Genomic DNA, 24,781 nt, shown 5'->3' on the forward strand with positions numbered 1-24,781 from the left:
GAGCATCCATTCAAGGTGCACACTCCTATGATCTGCTCAGGACAGAACAGGATATAATGGACTGAAACTGCAGGGAAGGAGGGAGGGATGGGAGCTGGCTCTTGAAGCATAAATTTTCCTGAGGTTGTTGTGAAGTTTAGGGGCAGAATAATAAAGTGACTTATTGCTTCACTTCTCTCAGGGATGTGTCTTTTTAGTTGGGAACCAATTTGAGAAATAGGACTATGAAAGTGCTCTGAATTGGATTTAAGGAGAAGCACCTATTAAAGGATTCATAAAAGCATGTCAGAACCTGCTGGGAAGGCAGCTTGGCAGATTCTTTTAGGCCATGCAGAAAAGAGAAATCTTCTTAGGTCTTACTGGATGGATGTCAGCCCTTTTCCACCACCGGAAACACAAACAGACCAAAGCTATTATTTGGCGAGAGAGGCCTTCCCCAATGGCTCAATGAGTAAAGAATCTTCTTGCAATACAAACAACACAGGAGATGGAGGTTCAATCCCTGGGTTGGGAAGATTCCCTGGAAGAGGAGATGGCAACCCACTCCAGTATTCTTGCCTGAAAAATCCCATGGACAGAGGAGCCAGGCCAGCTACAGTCCATGGGATCGCAAAGAGTCAGACACCACTGAGAGACTAAGCACACAAGCACTCCAGGACTCAACAAGGCAGCAAATCAAGGATAGAAGGTTGATACATCATAGCATTAAATGTATTCTCGCTGTGTTGAGCATAAGAAGAGCTGACCTCTCTTATCTGTGACCCAAAATACGCAAAAATTTTGCTTTGCTAGGTGGTTGAGTTTTTATTCAGCATATATTTATCACCTACCATCACATTCCAAGGAAACAAACAAAATGCAAACTCAAAGAACACATAGTTTGGTTAGGGAAGTCAGAGTCAGGTAGTTGAGGCAAATTAATCTTCCATGTGTCAGGGGAAACTGTTTAATTCTTTCTTTAAGGGTCTTGGTTACCAAAAAGAGTTCAAAATATATTCTCAGAATTACTCTGAGTAATCAAAAGGTCTGATTTGAAACTATAGAAACCTGAAAATTCCCTGGAAATGACTTTTAGAAGCTTGACTTATTTCATTGCCAAACCTATTGGCCAAGTTCACCTCCCATGGTTCTTGGAAGATGGCATGGGGTGTGGAAGGCTGGGTCTAGGGCACCTCTCTGAAGTCTGCTAGAAAAGGGCTGGTGATCCATGTGCACAGGTCACAGACCACAGGAGACTGCAGCACATCAGTTAATATATGGGTGTGATGCTGAACATCAGAGCCTGTAGGAAGGCATTGTGAACAGGGCTCCAGCCTGGGCTCATGAGCAAGTGTGTTCTGTGTGTCGTTCCAAGAAGCGCTGGGAGAGGTTGCAGAGCAGAAGCATCAAGATGACCAGGTGGCCAATCAGGGAGGCCTCTGGGGAAAAGATAAACAGAAATTGGATTTTAGATGAGGACACATATCTGAGGGGTGAAACCAGCTGTAGGTGCAGTGAGGGTTCACAGGGAAGGTAGATAAGTAAGTATTCTGTCATCTCTACACAGGCAGAGTTCCACAGAGGTAAAGGGAGGGAAAGAACCAGCCTCCAAGATGGAGTAATGTCATTTTTTTAAATTCACAGTAGCCAGCAGTTCTTGGAATTAAAACAGGATGTGTCCAAGTCAAATTATTATGCTGTATACCCTGAAACTTACACAGTGCTATATGTCAATTATATCTCAGTAGAACTGGAAGAAAATAGAGTATAAAGCGAATTTCGGTTAAATTTAAATTATTCTGTCTTTATTTGACCAAGTAATATTAATATTCTTTTAAAGACAATACACAGTGTTTCTTCTGTGATTACTAATTGTTGACCTGGTACAACTTTGATTTTTTTGCTTCATATCTTATAAATTAGAAGCAAAAATTCCAAAATCATTAAACTAGATTTAGATTTTTCCTCTTTCTGATCCAAAAATGATTTAGAGAGAAAGGGTTTATATTACAAAAAAAGGAACACTGTTTAAACTTTTACTAATAACCCAGTTTTATGATCACATATATATAACTTTATTTTGATTAGAGTATTTTACCTACTTTTTAAACCGGTTTCTATAATTGAATATTTTTTCCATTTAGAAAGCATCTTTTCCAAATGAAAAAATAGTGTAAGATTGATTCTCAGAACAGTGAACTTCTAAGTCTATTTAAATATCTATACAAGTTACAGTGTGTGATTTATGGCTTCCTCCTAGCCTGGAGAGTTTTTGTCTGAACAACACAGCATTAAGAGGCTTGGTTTAATTTCTTGATTTCCTTTCCCCAGGGGGTCTTTGAGAGCCCTTATTTTAGATTCACATAAGCACATAGTTACCTCTACAATCAGCCAATGAAAGTAGGAGAGTTGTTGAACTTGAGAACTTGTACAGCCTATGCACTGATTCTGTATGTAGTTGTTACCACATTCTTCAGAATTATCGTCCAAAAGAATCTCTACTGTCTTGACCACACTCGTATGTCAAACCAATTTGGTTACAAAGAAAAAAAGTCTCAGATCATAAATAGCAGAAGAAACAAATCAAATTTTCAAGCAACCTTACCACTTTAAAGGAGCTCTTCTCTAGAAGAAACATAAATTCTTTCCTTAAGGCAGAGCCACACGTTGGCTCTTAATCCATATTTAGATCAAAAAGGCTCTCAATAGCAATATGTGCTATTTTCTGTCCAATCAGATTGTGGGCACTTGGGCTTCCTACTGAGACTTGAAACTTTATTTTCTCTGTGATTTCGCTATACCATGGGCTTCCCTTGTGGCTCAGCTGGTAAAGAATTCTTCTGCAATGCAGGAGACCTGGGTTCGATCCCTGCGTTGGGAAGATCCCCTGGAGAAAGGAAAGGCTATCCACTCCAGTATTCTGGCCTGGAGAATTTCATGGACTGTATAGTCCATGGAGTCACAAAGAGTCGGACACGACTGAGTGACTTTCACTTCACTTCACTTCACTATACCATCTGAGGAAGAGAAAGGAAGAGAGAGTCCTGTACACGCATTCAGCATTGGTCTTCTTTTGGGGGAGACTAAAGTCCTCATAAGTCAAGACAAGCACACATAACTCAGCACACTCATCCCTTCCCTGCATGTGCTTCTTGCACATAGCTGAACAGTTGGAGCGTACATTTAGAGCATGTACACACAGGGACCCCAAACTCCTCTGAAAATTGGATCCTTCCCCAAGGAGAGCTCTCATTTTCTGAGGAAAGGCAGCCTTGACAGAATGCATACAGGCTATCTCTCAGTGTACAAGCAGTATGGCCACACTCACTTGCTGCCACTAGGATCCTATCTGCACAAGAGAAAACTCCCTGAAACTCCCAAAAACATATATAGATGTTCCCAGAAGCAAGTCCCTGAGCTCCTCCAGCCTGAATGCCAGCAGTAAAAAAAAAAAAAAAAAAAAAAGACCAAGGATATTTTCTTTCCATGGGTACAAAACTAAAGATCCTTAGGCTGTAGGACAACTGGGAAGCAAGTTCCCATCTACATGAAGCAAGTTCCCATCTACATGAAGCAAGGGAAATTGAGGCTTGCCTCACACCATATATAGAGTCTCTTAAAATTGATCAAAGAACTAAATGTAAAATCTAAAACTATAAAACACTTAGAGGAAAATACAGATGTAAATCTTCATGACTTTAGATTAAGCAATGGTTTTGTAGATATGACACCAATTCTTGTCAACTTAACCATAGAAAGATAAGTAACTCAATTTTAAATCACGCAAAGGTAGTTAGGACTCCTTGCTGTCACTGCTGAGGGCCTGGGTTCAATCCCTGATCTGGGAACTAAGATCCCATAAGCCACAGCAATGCCAAACAAAAAATAAGTAAAAATTAAAAAATAAAAATGGGCAAAGGATTTGAATAGACATGGGCTGCAAAGAGTCAAACACAACTAAAGTTATTTAGCACACACATACACATATCCAAAGAAAGTATATAAATGACTTATTAATTCCCAGGTGGCTCAGTGGTTAAGAATCTGCCCACCAGTACAGGAGATGCAGGAGACACAGATTCAATCCCTGGATTGAGAAGATGCCCTGGAGAAGGAAGTGGCAACCCACTACAGTATTCTTGCCTGGGAAATCCCACAGACTAAGGAGCCTGGTGGACCACAGTCCATGGAATCACAACAAGTCAGACACAACTGAGTGACTGAGCACAAAGCACGTGAAGACATCTACAATATCACTAGTCAGTAGAGAAATGAAAATTAAAACTGCAATGATATACCTACTAGGATCGCTATGCAGTCTGACTGCTGTATTTATGGTTCTTAATCCAAGGATTCAAACTACTGTGGCTTGAAAATACTTTTTAAAAATTCCAGATAAAAGCAAAAAATGGAAATTGCCTTGTACCTGGAAATGACCTATATAGCATTTACATTGTATTAGGTACTATAAGTAATCTAGAGATGACTTAAAATATGCAGGAAGATGTCTGTATGTTATATGCAAATACTATATCATTTTATATAAGGGACTTGAGCATCTGCAGATTTTGGTATCTGAGGTGGGTTCTGGAACCAATCCCCTGTGGATGCTAAGGGACAACTGTGCTGGCATTGTAAATTTGACTCTATTTTCTTTGTAGGAAATCCCAATAATAATGTTAATTTTATTTGGAATTTAAAATTCCTATATAATCTGATGGTTTTTGAAAGCATGTTTCCTGGCTTTGTCCACTCAAAAGGACCTGGAAGCAAAGACACCCTAATAACAATGCATATGCCAGCTAGCACTCAGATCTTGATTTATAAATATCACTTTCTATCAAAAGAAAGCAAGACTCCTTGGAGAAATAGGAAAATATAAAAGACAAGAAAGGAAAATACAAGAAGGACCTGAAATATTTTGTTTTGCCAAAAACCTAAAAAGGTCCCCAAAAGTAATCAAGGCTCAATCAAAAAGGGAGAACCAGCTCAAAAAGGGGCTCACAATGGCCAAAGTTGGACACTTTAACCATCAAAAACAATAATGACTACAACTGACTAACATACTAAAAATTTAAAAATTTGAGTATGTAATAATAACCCCCAAAATAATAGAAAGCTTATCTAGTGGCCTATACTCTTTTAAAATGTGAGTGATTAAAAGAATAAGAGGCCAAAGAACTGGTCCTGATTAAAGACTAAAGAGATATGACAATTAAATAACAGTGTTCAAGTCTAGATTGGACCCTGGATTATAGATAAAGGAATTTTATAAGGGATGTTACTGGGACAACAGGAGAAATCTGAATATGAAATTTGCATATTAGATATTGTATCAGTGTTAAACATCTATATATATTTTTACTATTGTGGGTATTTAAGAGTCATGCTCTTAGGGAAAAAGGTGCACAATATCAGTGAATGACGTTACATGGTTCAGAAACAATTTATGGGACAGGGAGAAAAGAAGGAATAGAGGGAAGGAGAGAGAAAGCAAATGAGACAAAACATGAACAGTTGGTGAATAGGGATGAAAAAGTATATGGGAGTTCTTTGTAAGTCTGTTTTCATTTCAAAATTTTAAAGTTTGAAACATGAAAACTCTCCCTCTCTCTTTTTTCCTTCAGGAAATAGCTAATAAATGTAAACAAATAACAGAGTTAGAAAATCCTAATGAAATAAATGACTAGGGCAACAATCATCAATCATCAGGTTGTATCTGACTTCTGTGCTGATTTGTCAGTGGTCTGCTCTATATAGGTATTAAATATTTTGAATTGTCACCACTGTGAACAAGGACAAACTCCATTTTGGGGTTGGGCAACTTACCTTTATGCTGTCCAAGTACCATAGTTCCTCAGTCTTTCCCTCCATGTGATGGCAGGTTTTGGTAACCCTATTGAAGCTTTTCTATAGGCAGAAGGAGAAGGGAAAAGCTAAGAGCATTTACTAATGACTGCTTTTTTCTTCCCCCATCATATCTTGTTGTTAATCCATCTGCAACCTAATTTCTTTAGACTATTTTTAATTCATCCAACCTATAAATATCTAATGAGCATTGATGAGATAAGAAATGAGGGCTGATACCTGAGAATGGAAAAGAAGGGTTATGTCCAGTTCCCAGGCAGGAATACCAGTCAGGTGGCCGACTTGGGGCATTACTTTGAGAGGACAGATCCACAGGGTCTGTTCAGAGAATTTTGATCAGAAGAGTCAAATCTGTCATCAGCCCAGATCTTAGGACAAGTTTAAGGCTTGGTGTACGTAGTGGAGGCCTTCCCAGGGGTAAATCCTGAGGTGAGATGGGGGACAAGGAGCAAAGGTATAAGGTTGAGAGGGCCTGAATTTCTGTGTGACTGGAGTGGAGAGTATAAAACCCTTCCACGGGGAATGAATGTGCTCTACATCAGTGAGGTTGGTGGTGGCTAGCCTTCAAGAAGAGATTTTGTGTTTGTGTGCATCAAAGAGATTGCTTGGTAATTATGGGCCTTTTCTTACCTTTAAGGCATACCAAATCGCATCTTGAGTGATCCAAGAATCAAACCCCAAACTCACAGCCGCAAAATTCTAGGCCAGACTCCATCCCTTTTGGCCTGCCTTATATGTAATGATCAGGGCATTGAGAGAGTGCCTGCACCATGCAAGTAGAGGACTGGAGCCACTGGATTTGGAAGGAGATAACCTGACATCTTCCCCAGTTGCAATGCCCTAAGTCCCCATGTAAAAAGAGAGAATAGAATTGCCTTGGAAATGTGAATCTTCCCAAGTCAAACTGAAATTGCTGCTCATCTCCTCTGTACTTGGATAGTTGAACAAGGCCACAGTTTGGGGGAGGGACAGGACTGGAAAGTGTTTATTGAGGAGACCAGATGAAGTTTTTTTCATGGTTAACTGTATGGCATCTTCCATCACTTAACATTTGATATCTGTCATTTTCTTATTTCTGGCCACTATCTTGGATTAAAAAAAAGATTTTATTAACTAATTATTTTAAATTTATAGTAACTTGAGATATGCACAAAATTTAAGAGTTGTTGCTTTTGGAGTGGGAATGTGGATGGGCTGTGGACATAACACATGGTTTTTCAATATGTGCACGTGTGCATGCTAAGTCACTTTAGTTATGTCTGACTCTTGCGATGCCACGGACTGTAGCCCACCAGGCTCCTCTGTCCATGGGATTCTCTAGGCATGAATACTGGAGTCGGTTGTCATGCCCTCCTCCAAGGGATCTTCCTGACCCAGGGATCGAATGTGCATCTCTTATGTCTCCTGAATTGGCAGGCAGGTTCTCTACCGTTAGCACCACCTTGGAAGCCCCTTTTCAATATGTACTGTTTTGTATATTTTGAATTTTGTATCATGTGTTTGTATTATCTATTAGGAGCAAGTTAATCAATTTAAAAAGCTAGAGCTTGACTTCTACTTAGTATTTAATTTGCTAAATATAATAATATAATAAAAATATACTTACCATTGTACTCAGGCTTCCCAGGTGGTGCTAGTGGTAAAGAACCAGACTTGCCAATTCAGGAGACATAAGAGACTCGGGTTCGATCCCTGGATTGGGAAGATCCCTTGGAGGAGGCAATGGCACCCCACTCCATTATTCTTGCCTGGAGAATCCCAGGGACAGAGGAGCCTGGTGGGCTATAGTTCATAGGGTCATAAAGAGTCAGACTGTGGCAACTTAGCATGCACACATGCACCACTGCACTCATCTGAAGTCTACCTAGAATTTGCTTTTAATTTCTTCTAAGAGAGACTGTATTTTCCTTTCTCTAGGATGAGCTGAAATTACTTGGAAAGCAAAGGACCACATTGCTGTCATGCATGCAAGAATCAGCAACCAAAAGTCCCACCAGCAAACTCAGTCTCAATGAAGTTGAGAATGTCACTACCATGGAAAGGTGAGTGAGAAGGGTGGTATCTGCTTTTTCTGGAGAGAATACATAGAACCAGATAATGTGAAACAACCAAGAACAGATTGGAACAGCTGCTGATGGGTCTTGGTGGGGTCAAGGAAGAAGAATATTTGAGACAACAAAGGAAAAACCATAGTGTCCTTCTGGCATCCATCTACAGACATCTTTTTATGAGAAAGCCATTCCCTCCTCCTATGGTCTGCTTTCATCCCAGGATGTCAAGGAATATAGTAGTATTTACTGAACCTTCATTGCCAAAAAGCTGTTTGGTTAGGTGTTGTGTTTGCACACCTGTCTTCTTAGGTGGAAAGAAATAGAAAGGTAAAGTTACCTGGAACACATTTTAAAGGTTACCAGGGGCACATTTTAAAGCATGGCAGCTGCATCTGAGGTTTTTGCCTAGTGCTGAGGGTGTCCTGATTGAAAAATGGAAAATAGGGGAACCAGCCGAACCATGAGAAAGTCATACGTGACATAGACTTCAAAGTAAGGAGATCATCACAATTAGGAACCCTGACTGAAAACATGGGTGTTATCAGCATGAGCCTGTGGAAATGAATGCTAATCACATGTCCTATCTTGTTCTTTCTTGACAGGTTATTAGTTCAGTTGGATGAAACAGAAAAAGCCTTTAGTCAGTTCTGGTCTGAGCATCACCTGAAGCTTAATCAATACCTACAACTACAGCACTTTGAACACAGTTTTTGTGAGGTGTTATTTTCTTGTTTAATAAAACTTCCTTTTATGGTTCTGTTAGGGGAGTGCACAGTTCTGTGACTTCTGGTTCTCTCTTCCCCCTTAAATTCTGGGTATCAGGCTCTGCATCCTCTCCCTAGTCCAGTCCCTTCCATATATTTTTGATTCCTCTTCTCACCTTTTCAGTGGGGGTAGCAATGTACCAGAATCTCATTTTCCCACATGGTATTTCAGTGATGGTTTACCTTCCTTTTTGATTCAGTGTAGCTTCAATATTCCATCTACACATTGTCTCAGCACCCCCAGGTGTTTTTTTTTTTTTTTTACATAATTCATTTACTTTAATTGGGGATTAGATGATATACTTTTAACATTATTATTTGCATTTTGAATTTATTCTTCAGTCATTCATCACATTTATGAGGTATTTATTATGGCATTTCAGTACCCCCAGCTTAATCTAAAAGCTGATGAGCTGTTTAAAAAAAAGTCTATATAGATATACACATATCCTGAATCATTTTTGGATTTTCAAGTTGTCTAGAGTATGACAAGCCTATACCTGAAGATGGGATGTCCATTGGCTTATTTCTGGGCTTTCTAACATGTCTTGTAGGTTAAGCTAGCCCTGGACAACTTGTTGGCAGAGCAAGCAGAGTTTTCAGACTTCGGAGACAGTGTGATGCATGTGGAACAGCTTCTTAAGGAACACAAAAAACTGGAAGGAGAAGGCCAGGTTGGTTTGTTTGCTTTTTCCAGTTTTGTGGACTGGGAAGAAGGTCCCTGTGGATAGTGACAGATCACGGCCACCCATTAATTGTTAGAAGGTTGTCAAAAGACACAGGATTGCCCAAAGACTGACTTTTTAGTGACCCCACTCCCACCCTCAGGTCCCCAGGGAATTATGCACATTAACAACTATGAGGAATAATGCAGGCAGTACAGAGTTCTGTTAAGACTGCAGGAGCACCCAGTTGAGGCTAGAGGCTTAGATGGGGTTCCAGGTGGCCCTGCCCATTCATTCAGTGACAGGGCTAGGGAGGAATAGCAGGAAGTAAGGTCACATTGGGTGTGTTACCCACTGGGCCGGATGTGGAGGCGGGCTTGGTGGTAAGGAGGGGAAACTTTAAAAGGAGAAACCAGGGAAAAAAAACAAAAAACTAGTTTTATAATAAGCAAGATGGTGAAAAAGGGGAAATTGGTCCACATTAGTTCTGTTGCTACACAGAGTTGGTAAAGCTTTCTCCTTTCTCATGCTCAAAGAGTTGTAAATATCAGACTTGTAAAGGAATATATGCCTCAAGTTCTCATACCAAAATTAAACAGTTTCCCAGATCTGTACACAGATCAATACTTAGGAGTAGGTCTATCTTCAATCTTTACAGATTTGGTTGTTACAAATTAAGAAAGACCAGTCAGTTCTTACCAGAGAAGTTCCTCTCTGCTTTCCTTTAATTAGGGTCCCTTTTTTGTTTCTTGGGAAGTCTTCTATAGTTGCCATTTCCATTCTGAGCTAATCTGGAGGCATCCTTCCTCTAGATTACGGTAGATGGTGATTTCATGGTACTAGAGGTTTGCTTCTCAAAATGTGATCCTTTGGCCAGCAGCATAGATATCACATCAGTGAGAACTTATTAGAAATATGGGGAAATCTCAGGCCCCGCCTCAGAATCAAAATCTGCATTTTAATAAGATCTCCAGGTGTTTGAAATGCACATTAAAGTTAAGCATTTGACATTCACATTATTGTTAGAGACATTTTTTGTTGTTTGGTTGCTAAGTCGTTTCCAACTCTTTGTAACCCCATGGACTGTAGCCCGCCAGGCTCCTCTGTCCATGGAATTTTCCAGGCAAGAATACTGGAGTAGGTGCCATTTCCTCCTCCAGGGGATTTTCCTGACCCAGGGATTGAACCTGCGTCTCCTACGTTGGTGGGCAGATTCTTTACTGCTGAGCCAGTGAGGAAATTCCCTTAAAAAATGGTAACAAATGTAAGCCAAGGCCAGTCTGGCTTTAAGAGCTATCAGTTGTGAGTTCTGAGCTGAAAGTACTTCTGCAGTGCATGAGCACACAGGCCCACCTGTGCACACAGACTCTCACTCAGCAGTCCCACCCTTCCCTTGTGAGCACCCTGTTATCCATGATCGTTGACAGCTAATCGCTTTAGTGCTGAAGGCATGAGTTATGAGAAATGTTTATTAAACAGTGAAAAAAAGCTGAATTTTGTGTATGTGATATCTCTGTGTCTCGGAGTCTCCAAGATACCTCAGAGTCTCAATTTTATGTAATTTTAGTTTTTTTTCAAGTGAACTCCTTATTAAATGTGGATACTATGTATTTTCATTATGTACATTCATATTTTAGGGAAAATATGCCTCATCAATCCCAGTACCTTCATTTTTGGTTTGAAAAATATTGTTTTATATATAAATACATACACAAAGGTAGCTGCTGACCTGATAGAAAGGTATTCATTCATCACCAGGTATTCCTTGTCTTAGATTCTGTGGCTATAAGTGGTGAACCAGACAGTTCAGTTCAGTTTCAGTTCAGTCGCTCAGTCTTGTCTGACTCTTTGTGACCCTATGAACCGCAGCACACCAGGCCTCCCTGTCCATCACCAACTGCTGGAGTCTACCCAAATCCATGTTCATTGAGTTGGTGATGCCATTCAACCTTCTCATCCTCTGTCGTCCCCTTCTCCTCCTGCCCTCAATCTTTCCCAGCATCAGGGTCTTTTCCAATGAGTCAGCTCTTCGCATCAGGTGGCCAACGTGTTGGAGTTTCAGCTTCAACATCAGTCCTTCCAATGGAACACCCAGGTCTGATCAGTCAAGACCCTATTTTCACACAAGTTGCGTTCTACTGGGGAGAGGCAGACAAGTGACAGTAATCAGATAAATCAACATCAGATAGTGACAAATGAGATGGAGAAAATTATGGGACATGAGAGAAAGTGAGTGGCGGGGGTACTACTTTAGTAGTTAGAAAGGCCTCTCAGACCTTTGATCTGAGATCTGGATAGCCATGCAAAGATTTAGGGAATAGCAGTCAAGGCAGAGAAGCTGCAAGGACAAAGGTCTTGAGGTAGAAATGAGGTTGGGAGTCCCAGTAGTGTGGCTGGACTGTGGTGAGCTAGGAAAGAACAGGTGGGAGCACTGGTGGTGAGGATTAGATTTTATTCTCGGTGGAATGGAAAGCTGTTGGACAGTGCTCTGGGTTGTGTTTTAAGTACTGGATCTGCATGACTGCATTCACATTCTCTCTTCTGCCCATCTCCTTAGACTTGTGATCTTTGGTACATACTTTTAAAGTCGCTGACTGTGAGTAGGGGCAAAACCTGTGGTCATAGGACATCTTTCTTGGGCAATGTTCCTGAACCAGCTGGACTCACCCACTGCAGATGACTCACAGAGTCCACATTGGTTTTATCCGTTCTGTGCCTTGTTTACCCTGGTTTTTCACTTGTTTTCTCAAGGATGCAGGAGGCCTTTCCATTTACCTTTGAGTGATCCAAACAAAGCCATCTAGTCATAATCGGGACTTTTTAAACATCCCTTCACTCAGATTTCTAAGTGGAATTGTTTCTTCAAGTGATATGGGCTTGGCTAATCTCTTTGTCCTGTAAATTGTTAAAGGAAAGAGGTGATGTTTGGATAGAATCTACTAAAATATGCTTGAGGTTTGTCTTTTCTCAGCACTTTCTCACCTTCTTTTGTAGCATAACCACACACTGACTTCTGGGTTATTGCCAGGTTCCTTATTCTGTGTAGTGGTATCATCCTCACAGGTTACCTCTGAGTCAGCTCTAACCAGATCTTCTTGCATACTAATTGAACCTGCTCTTTTACCCTGTTTTGGTTTGAGGATTTAATTGTCTTTTGGGTGCTCAGCTCTCATTCTTAGAAGCGATGGTTTCAGTCCCCCTCACTTCTTTAAAAGCAGAACTTCCTATAGGGTTTTTGCTGTGAGGCATGCTCAGGCCTTTGGTAATGGGCCAGAAAGGAGTGGATCCAGACAAAACAGTGAGACCCAACATTTTTTCAGCCTTGACATCTCCCTCCAGGGTTAGGGCCCAGGAGTCACCCTACTGTGTCCAAGAAGGCATGGAACCCAGATCATTAACCTAGAGATTTAATGTAGCTGGAAGGGCTACATGACTTTTTTTGTAGTGGAAATTTTCAAGTACACAAAAAAGTAGGTTGACTAGTACAAGGGACTCCCATGTGTCTATAGCTCAGTTCCAACAACCATTAACTTTCTGCCTTTCTTGTTTCACCTGGCTCGTTTCCCCATGCATGTACTCCACTCCTCTGCTATTACTATCTGTGGATCTGTTCTGGGTTCCCTGATATGGCAGCATCACCCCTTCTTCACCATTTTCTTCTACAGTAGACATGCCCATCTTCCATTATAACAGTAGAGTCTTTGGCGGGTGGGGGGTATGATAACTTATTACAATAAAGGCTTTGAATTACAAGCTGCAACTTGACCATCCAGCCTTCTGAAATTTTCAGCATCTGAAAGGAGCCAGGCAGACTTATGATCAGAGCACCGGATTTCAGCTATTTCTTTCTTATTATTTCTTTTTTTACTTTGGAGGTTTTGTTCCCTGATTACCTTGAGTAGAAGCTGTATAGACTGAAAAACAAGCTGCAATTTGGAGGTTTTTCAGTAAAGTTCTTTGCAGGCAACTAAAGGATTTGATAGTCATAGCTGGACAGCCATTATTCTAGCACCATGTGGACTGGAATATGTGGACTGGAAGGTGCTAAGACACAGGCTTTGGAGCCAGATGGAACTGGATTCAAATCTTGGCTCTAACAACTACCAACTGTGTGATACTAGTCAAGTTTCTTAGCCTTTCTGAATGTATCCTCTCATCTATAAAATGGATAATAATGATTCCTACCTCACAAGAGTCCCTGGGAAGATGAATGAACCTGATGTATAGTAAGGACTTAGTGAGTGCCTGGAACGTAGTAGGTGGTCAGAGCTTAGAAGCTATTAATAATATCCATTCATTTCAGTAATTTTCCAGCCATCTGGTATTGACTTATGTGTTATATTTATGGATCTCTTCTCCAAATCTATTTGGACCTATTAGTCACATCTTTCCTCCAACATTGCAAGCGTTTTAAGAACAGTTCTGAAGGTGTGATGCAGCATGCCAAATCCGGGGCAGCTGTGACCACCACAGGATGCCCGGGGAGCATCCATTGGTAAAGTTCCCTGGGCCCAGAAAACTTGCACTATTCTTAATAAATTAGGTGCTGGACTTAGAAAAAAGTCAACAGAGATTTCCTGGCCAAGTTTTCCTATTTCTGTATTTGGCTAAAGTCAGACAGGTTCAATCAACCAAATGAGGTCTCTGAGCTCGGGCAGGACAAGCACAGCCATTTTTCTCTGTATGTGTTGGCTGCAGGTAGATTCTGGAGCCAGACTGTTTGAGTTTGAAGCCTGGCTCTTCTCTTTCCTACCCGGGTCACCTTGGGCCATTGTGTCTCCACTCCTCTTTTGTAAAACACCTCCCTACATTAAAGGTTTATTGTGAAGAGTTAAAGGAATAGTTAATGTAAACATTCAGAACTGTACTTAGCATATGGTAAGCTCTCAGTGAATGTTTTTGTTGATATCACAGAGGTGGTGGGGTAAATTCTGGGCTGCAGAATGTTTCCTAGGTTCAATCTTCAGTGGCTGAGCAGTTCTACTTCTTATATTCATCCTGCAAATATTTATTGATTTGCTACCATGCCACACTGCTCTGAGTTCTGGACACAGGAGTGAACAAACCAGTCCAAGGAATTAGCATTGTAACCTTTGAGTGATGGTGACCAATGCCTCTATCTGGGCCTTTGCTGTTTTGAATAAGTGCACTGGGTATTTGTCCCTAAGTTCTTCTAAATAACCCTGCTTGATTCTTATCATTTTATTCCCATATCATTATCCCAAAACAACAATCATGTGTTGTTAAGTACCTAATATGTGCTGTGTACTCTTAAAGAGCAGCTGAAAAAGAGCTGGTGCATGCCAACAAGCGTCTGTGGATAATGCGGGCAGCAGGCAGTAGATAGCTGATCACAACACAGTGAAGTTCATGTTTTGGTTGGAAAAGGCATAGAGTGTTATGGGAGCTCAGATGAGGGGCATCAAAATAAAATGGTGGAGTCAGAGAAAGTTTCCTGAAGTAGATGAACTCTGAAGGGTGGTTTGGAGTTAGTTCCAGAGTAGTGTAGGTACGTGGGGAGGGGTGAGGAGGTAAGGGAAGGGTTGATGAGGGAAGGATGGGGCTTTCTAGGCAGAGAGAGCGAGTAGAGAAGGTATGGAGGCTCAGAGCCATCTGACTGTTTGGAGAACTACAAAGGAGTCCTTAGTGCAGTTACAGCAGAGGACAGGGTGACAGAGTGAGCGAGGAGGAGGCACAGTGTGAGCCAGGTAGTGAAAGACCTTTTGTGCATTTCTCAGGAGTTTGAACTTCCTCCTGAAGACAGCAGGGAGTCAAGAAAGGCTCTGAGGCTCTGAAGTGATATAGACATGAATAGACATCATGATGGAATTGCTGCTTCATCCGCAGTGTGGAGCATGACTTGAAGGAGAGTTTAAAGGAAATCAAGCAGACCAGCTGTCCCAGTCAGAAAGCACCAAGGTCTGAACACACGATGACAAGGAGGTGGTAGGGAAGGGCTCAGTGTTCCAAAGGTATTAAGAAGGAGGTGTGTTCTGTGGGACTTGGTGAACGATTGACTGGGTGGGAAGCAGGGGCTTTAAGCTTGTTGAAATCTTATAAACCACTGTAAATTAGGAGACTGTCACGTTGTCGTCATCTGGGGTCATCATGATTCCTTGTGTTACTATGAAAAGCTAAACCAGCGCAAATGTGGTAGCTTGGATGCTCAACATGGTCGGTGAGGGTGTGAGTGGGCCTTCTGTTGTGAGGCCTTTGAGGACATGGCAGTCCTCTGTCTTGACTCAGGTCATTGTCGTTCACACAGTTCCAGCCAAGCAGATCACTGCATCCCCTAGTTCACTGGTTCATTTATTCTTTTATCTTACTGGCCAAATATTTATGGAATGCCTGCTAAGTGATCTCATGGAGCTTATGTAACGGTGGGCATGGGTGGAAGAAGAAGAAATCATATATTAACGTAAAGAAAGAAAATACTTTCAGATAGAGGTAAGTGGTTTTAAAAAATGAAAACAGAGTGAGGGAGAGGGCCTGGGAGGTTGGCTAAGAGCTTTGCCCTGGGAGGAACATCCCAGGGAAGGGTGCCGAGATAGCAGCTAGTTTGGTTGCTCACCTGGATTACTGCAGTCGCTCCGTAACTGGTCTCCTTGCTTTCCCTATTCTCTGCCATTTTTGACACCACAGCTGAAGCAATCCTTTCAAAAATATGAATGAGATCCTCTCCTCAAAACCCTTCGGCACACCCCATGTCATAATGAGTAAAAGACAAAGCACCCACAATGGCAGCAAGGCCCTCCCTGGTCAGACCCTCTTCTTTCCTCTCTGATCATGTCTCCTCCTTTCCTCCCTGCTTTCTCTGCTGCAGCCCCAGTGGCTTCCTCCTGCTGCCTGAACATGTCAAACATGCTCCCATCTTTCTGCCAAGTGCTGCATGGTTGTCCTTCACTTTAGGTTTTGGCTCTTGTGTCATGTTGGTGGCCTCTGCCTGGCATAAAGCAGAATTCCAGACTCAAAAGAAAGCAGGTCTTCAACATAAAGCATACTCTTTGCACAAACAGTTTAGGCATCATGAGTCATTCTTTTTTAAAAAAAAATTTTTGGGGGGTTGCTCTGGGTCTTCACTGCAGTGCTCAGGCTTCTCGTTGAAGTGGCTTCTCTTGTGGAGCACAGGCTCTAGGCATGCAGGCTCAGTAGTTGCAGCTTGAGGGCTCTAGAGCACAGGCTCAATAGTTGTGTCTCCTGGGCTTAGGTGCTCCATGGAATGTGGAATCTTCTCAGACCAGGGATTGAACCCATAACCCCTGCACTGGCAGGCAGATTCTTATCCACTATACCACCAGGGAAGTCCCTTGAGTCATTCTAATTAAGGATGATAGGAACCCTCCTGACTTTCCCAAGTGCCAGCCACGGACCGGCCTTGCAAACAGACCTTTCTAAGGACGATAGTCTCAGGCTGCTATGCTCACTTTTCTGCACAGCACGGCTAGCACCTTCCCAGTGAGCTCTTCTCTCACCACCCTCTTTAAAAAAGCAGCTCCTCCACCAGCACTCCCCGCCCTCCTCTCCCTGTTTACTTTTTCTCCATAGCACTCATCACTGACTAAGATACTATATCGTCTACATATTTGTTTATTGCCTGCATCTCCTACTAAAATGTAAGCTTCATGAGGGGAGGGATTTTTGCCTGGTTTGTTTACTCCCAAACCCCCAGCATCTGGACAGTGCTTGGTACATGGCAGGTACTCAATAATATATGATGAATGAATTAAAAACAGGAAAACATGGCACATGTGGTTAGAACAAAACAAGCTGTGCTGAAAGAGGTAGGAGATGCGGTTGCTGAGCTAATGAGTTGAGAGCAGACAGGGACCTTGTGGGCTGCAGGAAACAGCTTAGACAAACATATTTCTTAAGTCTCATGATCTCTCCATAGGATTGCCCAAACCAGATCTTTACCATTTTCTCAACTTCAACTCACTCTCCTCTCTCCTTGGGGCAACATGTCTATCTCTTTTTCTTTTCATTTAGTTGACAGGATAATTCAGTCTCCAATTCTGTCCAGTGTAACACTTCATGCTCTTCTGCCCTAGAATTTATCACAGTTGTAATGTTAATTATTACATTAATAATAATTAATAATTAATAATAATAGTTAATAATTCATTTAGTATCTGAGTTCTCCACTGAACTGAAAAATCCTATCTTGTTAATGCTATATCCTCAGTGCCTAACCCAGAACTCAACAAATATCTGAACGAATGACTTGCTTTTCTTCAGAGTGCAGATGACGCTGGACTAGGCTAGGCCTCCTGGGGACCTTGAACCACCCCAGCGCTTTCCCATGCTCTCAGCCTAAAACCTGATCACCATTTATTTCTCTAACCTCTCCCCAGATTTGAAGCACACAGTGCCAGGCAAATCCCGGCCTCTCCATGACTCAGTTTCTGATGCTTGGCTGTGGATGTTCACTTTGCAGGAGTCCTTGGAAAAGGCCCAGCTGCTTGCAGTAATTGGGGACCAGCTTATCCAAAGCCACCATTATGCAGTGGACTCCATCAGACCCAGGTGTGCAGAGCTCAGGCACCTTTGTGATGACTTCATCAATGAAAACAAAAAGAAACATGACATTTTAGAAAAGTCCTTGGAGTTGCATAGAAGGTTGGACAAGGTGAGCAAAACTAAGCCGTGACCATAATGTGTGCAAAATGTCCTGTGAAGAAGTCTTAATCATATTTGCCCTCCCTACCCTCATTATTGTTGAGAGGATAAAGTGCTTCATGTGGAACAGCACTCAAGAGGCATTAAAAACTGTACCAATCTGAAGTTATAGAAGTACTGAAGGTGAAAAATGCCCTAGCCATCCACCACATCCCATTTGAATGAAAAAAAGTCCACATCTTCTGTGTGGACTCAGACTTAAAGTGTGTTTTGACCTGACCCAGCCTTTCTTGATGCCCCATCAAGTGTACAGAGAATGAAGCACTATAGTTGCAAAGTGCTTCTCCTCATTAAAGGCATCAGATTGTGAATCCTTTCGAAGAAGCTTAAGTAATAATGACCATTATACACTCCTACTATATATTGAGTACCTACTGTGTTTCTACCAGGAGCATAATTGCATCATCTATTTAATCCTTAATATAACCTGTGAGGAAGATAATAATGGCCTCATTGAAGAGATAGAAATTGATATTCAACATAGTTGAATGGGTCGATGAGTCACAGCATTTAGTACATAAGGTGAGCGTGCTATAATTGCAGATTTCCTGATGGACCACTCTGCAGACTCTGATTCAGTAAGTCTGGGATGATGCCCAAAAATCAATATTTTCGTCAAGTGTCCAGGTGATTTGATGCAGGTGTTACCTAGACAACACTGAGGAACCCTGGAATAAAAGGTTGCCCAAGACCACACATGGGGTGAATAGGGGATTGCAGATTTCGGGTCAGGGTGGCCAAATTCCAAGACTCAGACTCCTTAGACTAGACTGCAACTCTGTATGCAGAGTGCTCACGGGGAGGGGGTGCCTCCGCCCACACCCCACTGCCCTTCAGTGGTGATCTCTGAGGCAGGTGGCCAGTCAGCAGGGGCCTTGACTTCTGGAGCCTTCCCTATCAGCTGTTCCAGCCAACACAGGGCTCATACCATGAGTCAGCATGCTCCATTCCCACAGTTGTTTCTCTCTAATAGCTGGGAGCACCCGCCCAGGCTGTTTACATCATCCCATTGCCACAGGGATTTTAGTGTCAAGGAAATACAGCTGCTCCAGAAGCAAGTGGCTCAGAAGGGCCTGGAGCACAGTCTGCTCTGTGTGCTGTGCTCTTAGCAAGATTAGCTAGCTGCTGTTTCCCTCACTCCATTTCTGCTCCAGACATAATAGCCTAATGCAATCTGTGGAGGGTGTGTGTGTGTGTGTGTGTGTGTGTGTGTGTGTGTGTGGGAACAAGTAGCTGCTGTGACTCTGCAGAAGACCCGATCCTAGTATTTTCTGCAGATACAGGCATGATTTTAAAGAGAAAGTTTTCACAGTATGTATCAAAGCAAATTTCATATTATTTTGAAAATTCAAAAATATCAGAAGGAGGAGGAAAACAATTATTCATGGACGCTACTTACATTCCACTCCCCTCCTCATCCCCACACAATGGGAATCATCCATTTTAATATATCTTTATATGATTTCTTTGTAATTCTAAAAGTAGTACACATTCAGTGTAGGTAATTTAAGGGAAAAGTCAAGACAAACTTAAGTTGCCTATAATTTTCCCACTTAGAGATAACTACTTCGGAGCTCCCTTTGGATCTTTTTTTCTCTGTACAGTTATTTTACATACCTCTTTAGGTCACGCAGTAAATGGTAATGCAGATGTACTTGCAAGGGTAGCTTCTTTTCATATAAATATTTAGACAATGGCCCTTGTTTGTTTAAGTTTTTTAAAAATCAAATTGTTAGAATTCTCTACCTATGTGATTTCATCCCAACATTCTGGAAAGTTTAAGTACTGCTGTTCTGAGTCAAGAGTTTTGCATCCTTAGATTCTTCCCTTGGAAAGACAAATAGAAATGTGGACAGAGGAAAATGGTATTCTTGTTAAAGGAGACATTCCCTCTAACAGGAGGGCATGGAGGGCCCAGGTCTGAAGCCTCATTTTTCACTCTGTGCTCTTGTAACCAATTAAGATGCAAGAAAAGTGGCCTAGAGGTTAGACCCAAAAAGCCATTTGTGGTATTTTTCAATGGTTAGACCAAACATAGAAACAACTCAACTCTCTCCTCTTAGAGATGTGGCAACTATTGTCAGTGGAGAAGAATGTTTATGTGATTTATTTTTTGATTAAGTAACTTTCCTAAAAAGTCTGCAGATATAAAATTGATTTGGCCTTGTCCACCTCATGGTTATATTTTTGGACCTCTAAACTTGATCCTGGATGACATTACATCTCATGATGATTGCCTGTTGTCTCAGAATCCTTGTGGACCCCATATGAGCTTGGACCTCCTGAGGATGGTGGTGGCTGAGCTCTGGGCAGGCTAACTGCACAGGGCACTGTGTTTCTTTCCAAAAGGTCAGCCAGTGGTGTGAAGCAGGAGTCTACCTCTTGGCTTCCCAAGCTGTAGACAAATGCCAGTCCCGAGAGGGTGTTGACATTGCCTTGAATGACATTGAGACATTCCTGGGCACAGCAAAGGAGTACCAGTTGCTCAGCTCCAAGGACTTTTACAACCAGTATGAGTTGATGCTCACTCTTGATATAAAGGTAATTTTTCTGAGTTATTTTGATCTGTGGTTGGGAAAGGGATGTGGGGGGACATTGCATGTTGCCCAAGCAAATTTATGTTGAATGTACTGAGCAGATTAACCAGCTCTCAAGTGGCCTCTTAGACTCCTGGTCTGTGCTTCCTGGAAAACTGACCCTTCATGTCTTGATTCAAATAACTTTCATTCTCTGTCATTCATTTCTCTGCAAATACTTATGAGCATCTCTGACATATCATGCTCTGTGCTGAAGGCCAAGGACACAGTTATGAGCAGAAATAGATGTGGTTCCATCCTTCACTGAACTTACAGTTTATGTACAGGAGAGGCTGACATTAATAAATATCAAATACAAAACACAAAAATGTATTGCAAACTAAGATAAGTGCTTAAGAGGATGTATTCAGGGTTCTATTGGGTATAAAACAGAGGAACTTGACCTGGACTGAGGGTCAGGGAAGTTCCCTGGGAAGATTCACTTGAGCCAAGGCCCGGAAAATGAATAGAGAAGATGGGAGAGGCTTTCCAGATTGAAGGATCAGCATGTGCAAGGTTTCAGGGCTGAAGGGAGCCTGGCACAAGTTCAGAACCCCAAATTCAGAACAACTGGAGTACAGAACACAAAGGGTGTTTGGGGTGAGATTAGAGAGGGGTACATGAGTTGGGGCTTTGTGGGGCATATGAAGGAGTTTGGTCTTTATTCTGAGAAACACTGAAGGATTTAAGAAGGAGAATAACTGGATCAGATTTGCATTTCGAGAGGAGCACTTGTTCTGTGAAGCCAACAGAATTATAGACAATACACTTTCCTCTTAGAGCCATATCACCTTGTATGTGCTTCTTCTGAAGGGGCTTTTTTAAACCTCTTTTGAGTCACAGACCCTTTTGAGAATCTGATACACATATTTTTATGGTTCTGTACTCAGAATGATTAAATGGAACTTGATGTAGGTACTGTTTACAAAGATATGGGCAGAATTTAGGAAACCCAATATGGATGGTGAAGCACCCCAGACTAGCAAGAATAGGGAACAGTTACCACCACTAAGCCTGAAAGACAAATGGGAACTCAAGAAGCACTATAGCTGTGGCTGTAAGAGAGATAGCCCGTAAGACCTGTGGCCTTGGGCAGAGGCCACAGCTGGTGGGGAAATATATAGCCCTACTTTTCTCTCCCTCTCAGATTTCCTAGTGGTTCATCTCACTGGCCAAATCCAACTAAAAGCCCATGGGCCTCTAGTGAGCCCATTTGATGGCAACTGTAGAGGTCAGCTTCCTGGGACACAGAGCAGTGTAGAGAAGATGTAATGGGGGAACAAACAAGGAATGCCCAGTATGTATAGCTTTTATGATTAATTTTAAGGGAACACCTTGAAGGATATCCATGGATCCAGGCTAAGATCCTTTGCTCCAAAATGATACATAGCAAACTGTATTCTAGTTATTTATTTTTAATGTCTGTCTTGTTTATTATACTGGAAGCTGCAGTGAGGCAAGAGCCTCACCCATCTCTGTGTTCCTGTGCCTAGCCTGTGCCTGGTATCTCACAGTCCATGTTTGTTGAACAAATGGACAGGCAGGTGGCAAGTGGGCCAAGTACAGTGAGGGCAGCTTGGTGTGGGGTTGTGCCTCAGTGATAGTCTTTCCCTGACTCTTCCTGGTGGGTTTTGGTGTTAAGATATGATCTTAAAGTGGTGTTGGGGGTAGTTAGGCTGGTCCCCTTTCCCTATCACAGGGACCCTTCTACTTCCCTACAGAGAGGACAAAGAGAAGGTGCATCTAGCATCTGTGCTATATTGTAGACCCAGGATTTGGTAGCCTCAGATCGTATTCCCAAAGCAGAACAGTCTCATTTAGCTCCATGTCCATTAGCTGCACAAACAAGTTTATCAGGTCAACCAGGGAGACTTGTGGCTACAGATGCCATTTTGGCCAACACCAGCAAACGTTATAGCCACATCTCCCACCAGAAAATGAGTGAAACTTAAAAAACCACTTCCAAGAAATAGGCAGAAACAAGGAGGAATGAGGAGACCAGAGAAAAATTTAATTTTAAAACCCAAAATGGACCCTCCAAGTCCCCCAAACCCATCTTTTTCTTCTTTTGGTTTGGAGTAAAATTCTAGATGTTAATATTCAGATATCCTATTCTGTCAGAGAGTTTTATCCACTGAGGAGTAATGACTTGGTTGTCAAAATGAATATTCTATAGATAAAGAAATAATCCTTGTTATATGCATATACACACATTGGTACAGATACATGTATCTCCTTAGTTGGACAGTTGGTTCCAGGCATAGAAACAAGACCCCTAGTATCAATGAGCACACCCACCTCTGATATCTTAGTTTCTAATACCATTCTCCAGTTAAAGAGAACTGGGCTTCTTGGAGAAATGGCCATATCTATGACTGGGAAAGGAAATGTACAAAATGATCCTAGAGAGTGTTATCAAGATCGCAGAATGGGGGATGCGAAGTTCAACTCTCCCAAAAAACACATCAAGATTACATCAACACGTGGAACAATTCTCACTGAAAACAAATGAGACTGGTAGAAAGACACCTATACAACCAAAGCTATAAGAAAGATCCATATGGAATTAGGTCAGGACCACACCCTTGGGAGAGGACACAAAAAAGGAGGGGGATTACACAGGCCTTTTAGGGAGTGAGCAATCTGAACCACATATGGGCACCCCAGCCCTGGGATCTGCAACAAGGAAGATGAGTCCCTTTAGTTGGTTTGAAAACTGAAACAAGGTAGATGAAGCACATTGAAATTCCCCGGGATTCTGGCTAGTTTCCTGTGTCTGCACCAATGACTGACTCAGCCCAAGCTAAGTGCTCACTTGGCAGTTCTTGCTCTGTGGTGCAGCTTGACACTAGGGCAAGAGCTGCCACAGCTTTTGGAAGAGTACAGTTGTGGGGGTTGGGGTGTGGAGCTGGCTCAGACCTGGCACAGCACCCAAACTGGGGCGAGGGCAGCCGTTACTGGTGCTCATGGAGAAGGCAGATCCAGAGTAGTCTGAATTCTGACTTATGTGCTGGAACCACTCCAGCACACACCGCAGTCCACACCAGGTGCCCACTCTGACCCTTCTTGTTCCAGCACTGCTTCCCTCTGGGGCAATTCTGGGGAAAGGGGGAGAGCACATAGAATAGAACCACCTCAGACCCAACTCTCAGGGCCTCTGTTCCAGCAATCTGAGATTAGACCCCTCACCCAATAGGGCAGTGATAGCCACTGAGCTGAGGGGAAGTCTGAGTCATACCTGGCTCTGGCTTCAGCCCCTCCATCTCCAGCCCATAACCTACCAAGGTGCTAGCTGCCAGCACACCCTAAGGAAAGATATGACTTGTGTTCATGTCAGATCCAGCTCTCCCACCAAAGCCACTGGGCACATGCAGACTATCTAGGGATGCTCCCACACAAGGACACCCTTCAAGACCAGGATAGAGAACTGTTTCACCTAATTTCATAAAGACAGAAAAAGTTAAGCAGAATAAAAAGACAGTAAAAGTTGTTTGTTTCAAATGAAAGAACAAGAAAAAAAAACCTGAAGAAACAACTAATGAAACAGAGATAAATAATTTACCAGATGAATAGTTCAAAGTGTTGGTAATAAGAATGCTAACTGAACTAGGGAAAAGAATAGGTGAACACAGTGGAAATATTAACAAGGAACTAAGAAATATAAAAAAGAACCAGTCAGAACTTAAGAATACAATAACTGAAATGAAAAACACACTAGAAGGAATTAACAGCAGACTAGGTGAAACAGAAGAATACACAAGTGGTCTGGAAGACAGAATAATGGAAACTTCCCAATCAGAATAGCAGAAAGAAAACAAATTTTAAAGATGAGAATAGATTAAGGGACCCCTGCAAAGAGTCGCACACGACTGAGCGACTGAACTGAACGGAACTGAACTGGAACAACATTAAGCATACCAGCATTTGCATTATAGAGGCCCCAGAAGGAAAAAAGAGAGAGAGACAGAGGAGTCAAAAATGTATTTGATGAAATTATAGCTGAAAACTTCCCAAACCCGAGGAAGGAAACAGATAACCAGGTACAAGAAGCACAGAGCAGCCCACACCAGATGAACCCAAAGAGACCCACACTAGGTGTAATTAAAATGACAAAAGTTGAAGATAAAGAGAGTTCTAAAGGCAACAAGAGGGGGAGAAAAAAAGAGCTATATACAAGGGAACCCCCATAAGGCTATCAGCTG

The 24,781-nt window shown here is 42.1% G+C and overlaps 1 protein-coding gene across 1 annotated transcript in view; it reads left to right on the top strand.

Annotated features, from left to right (window-relative positions):
- Nucleotides 1–24,781, top strand: part of MCF2L2 (MCF.2 cell line derived transforming sequence-like 2) — a 275,208-nt gene that overhangs the window by 108,272 nt on the left and 142,155 nt on the right. Inside the window, exons 9-13 of the mRNA XM_052642999.1 lie at nucleotides 7,765–7,889; nucleotides 8,501–8,615; nucleotides 9,217–9,336; nucleotides 17,762–17,953; nucleotides 20,353–20,544. Coding sequence (XP_052498959.1) covers nucleotides 7,765–7,889; nucleotides 8,501–8,615; nucleotides 9,217–9,336; nucleotides 17,762–17,953; nucleotides 20,353–20,544 — 744 coding nt within the window. The remainder of the gene's footprint in view (nucleotides 1–7,764; nucleotides 7,890–8,500; nucleotides 8,616–9,216; nucleotides 9,337–17,761; nucleotides 17,954–20,352; nucleotides 20,545–24,781) is intronic.

This window comes from Budorcas taxicolor, chromosome 1 (assembly GCF_023091745.1).
Source record: "Budorcas taxicolor isolate Tak-1 chromosome 1, Takin1.1, whole genome shotgun sequence".
Lineage (NCBI taxonomy): Eukaryota > Metazoa > Chordata > Mammalia > Artiodactyla > Bovidae > Budorcas > Budorcas taxicolor.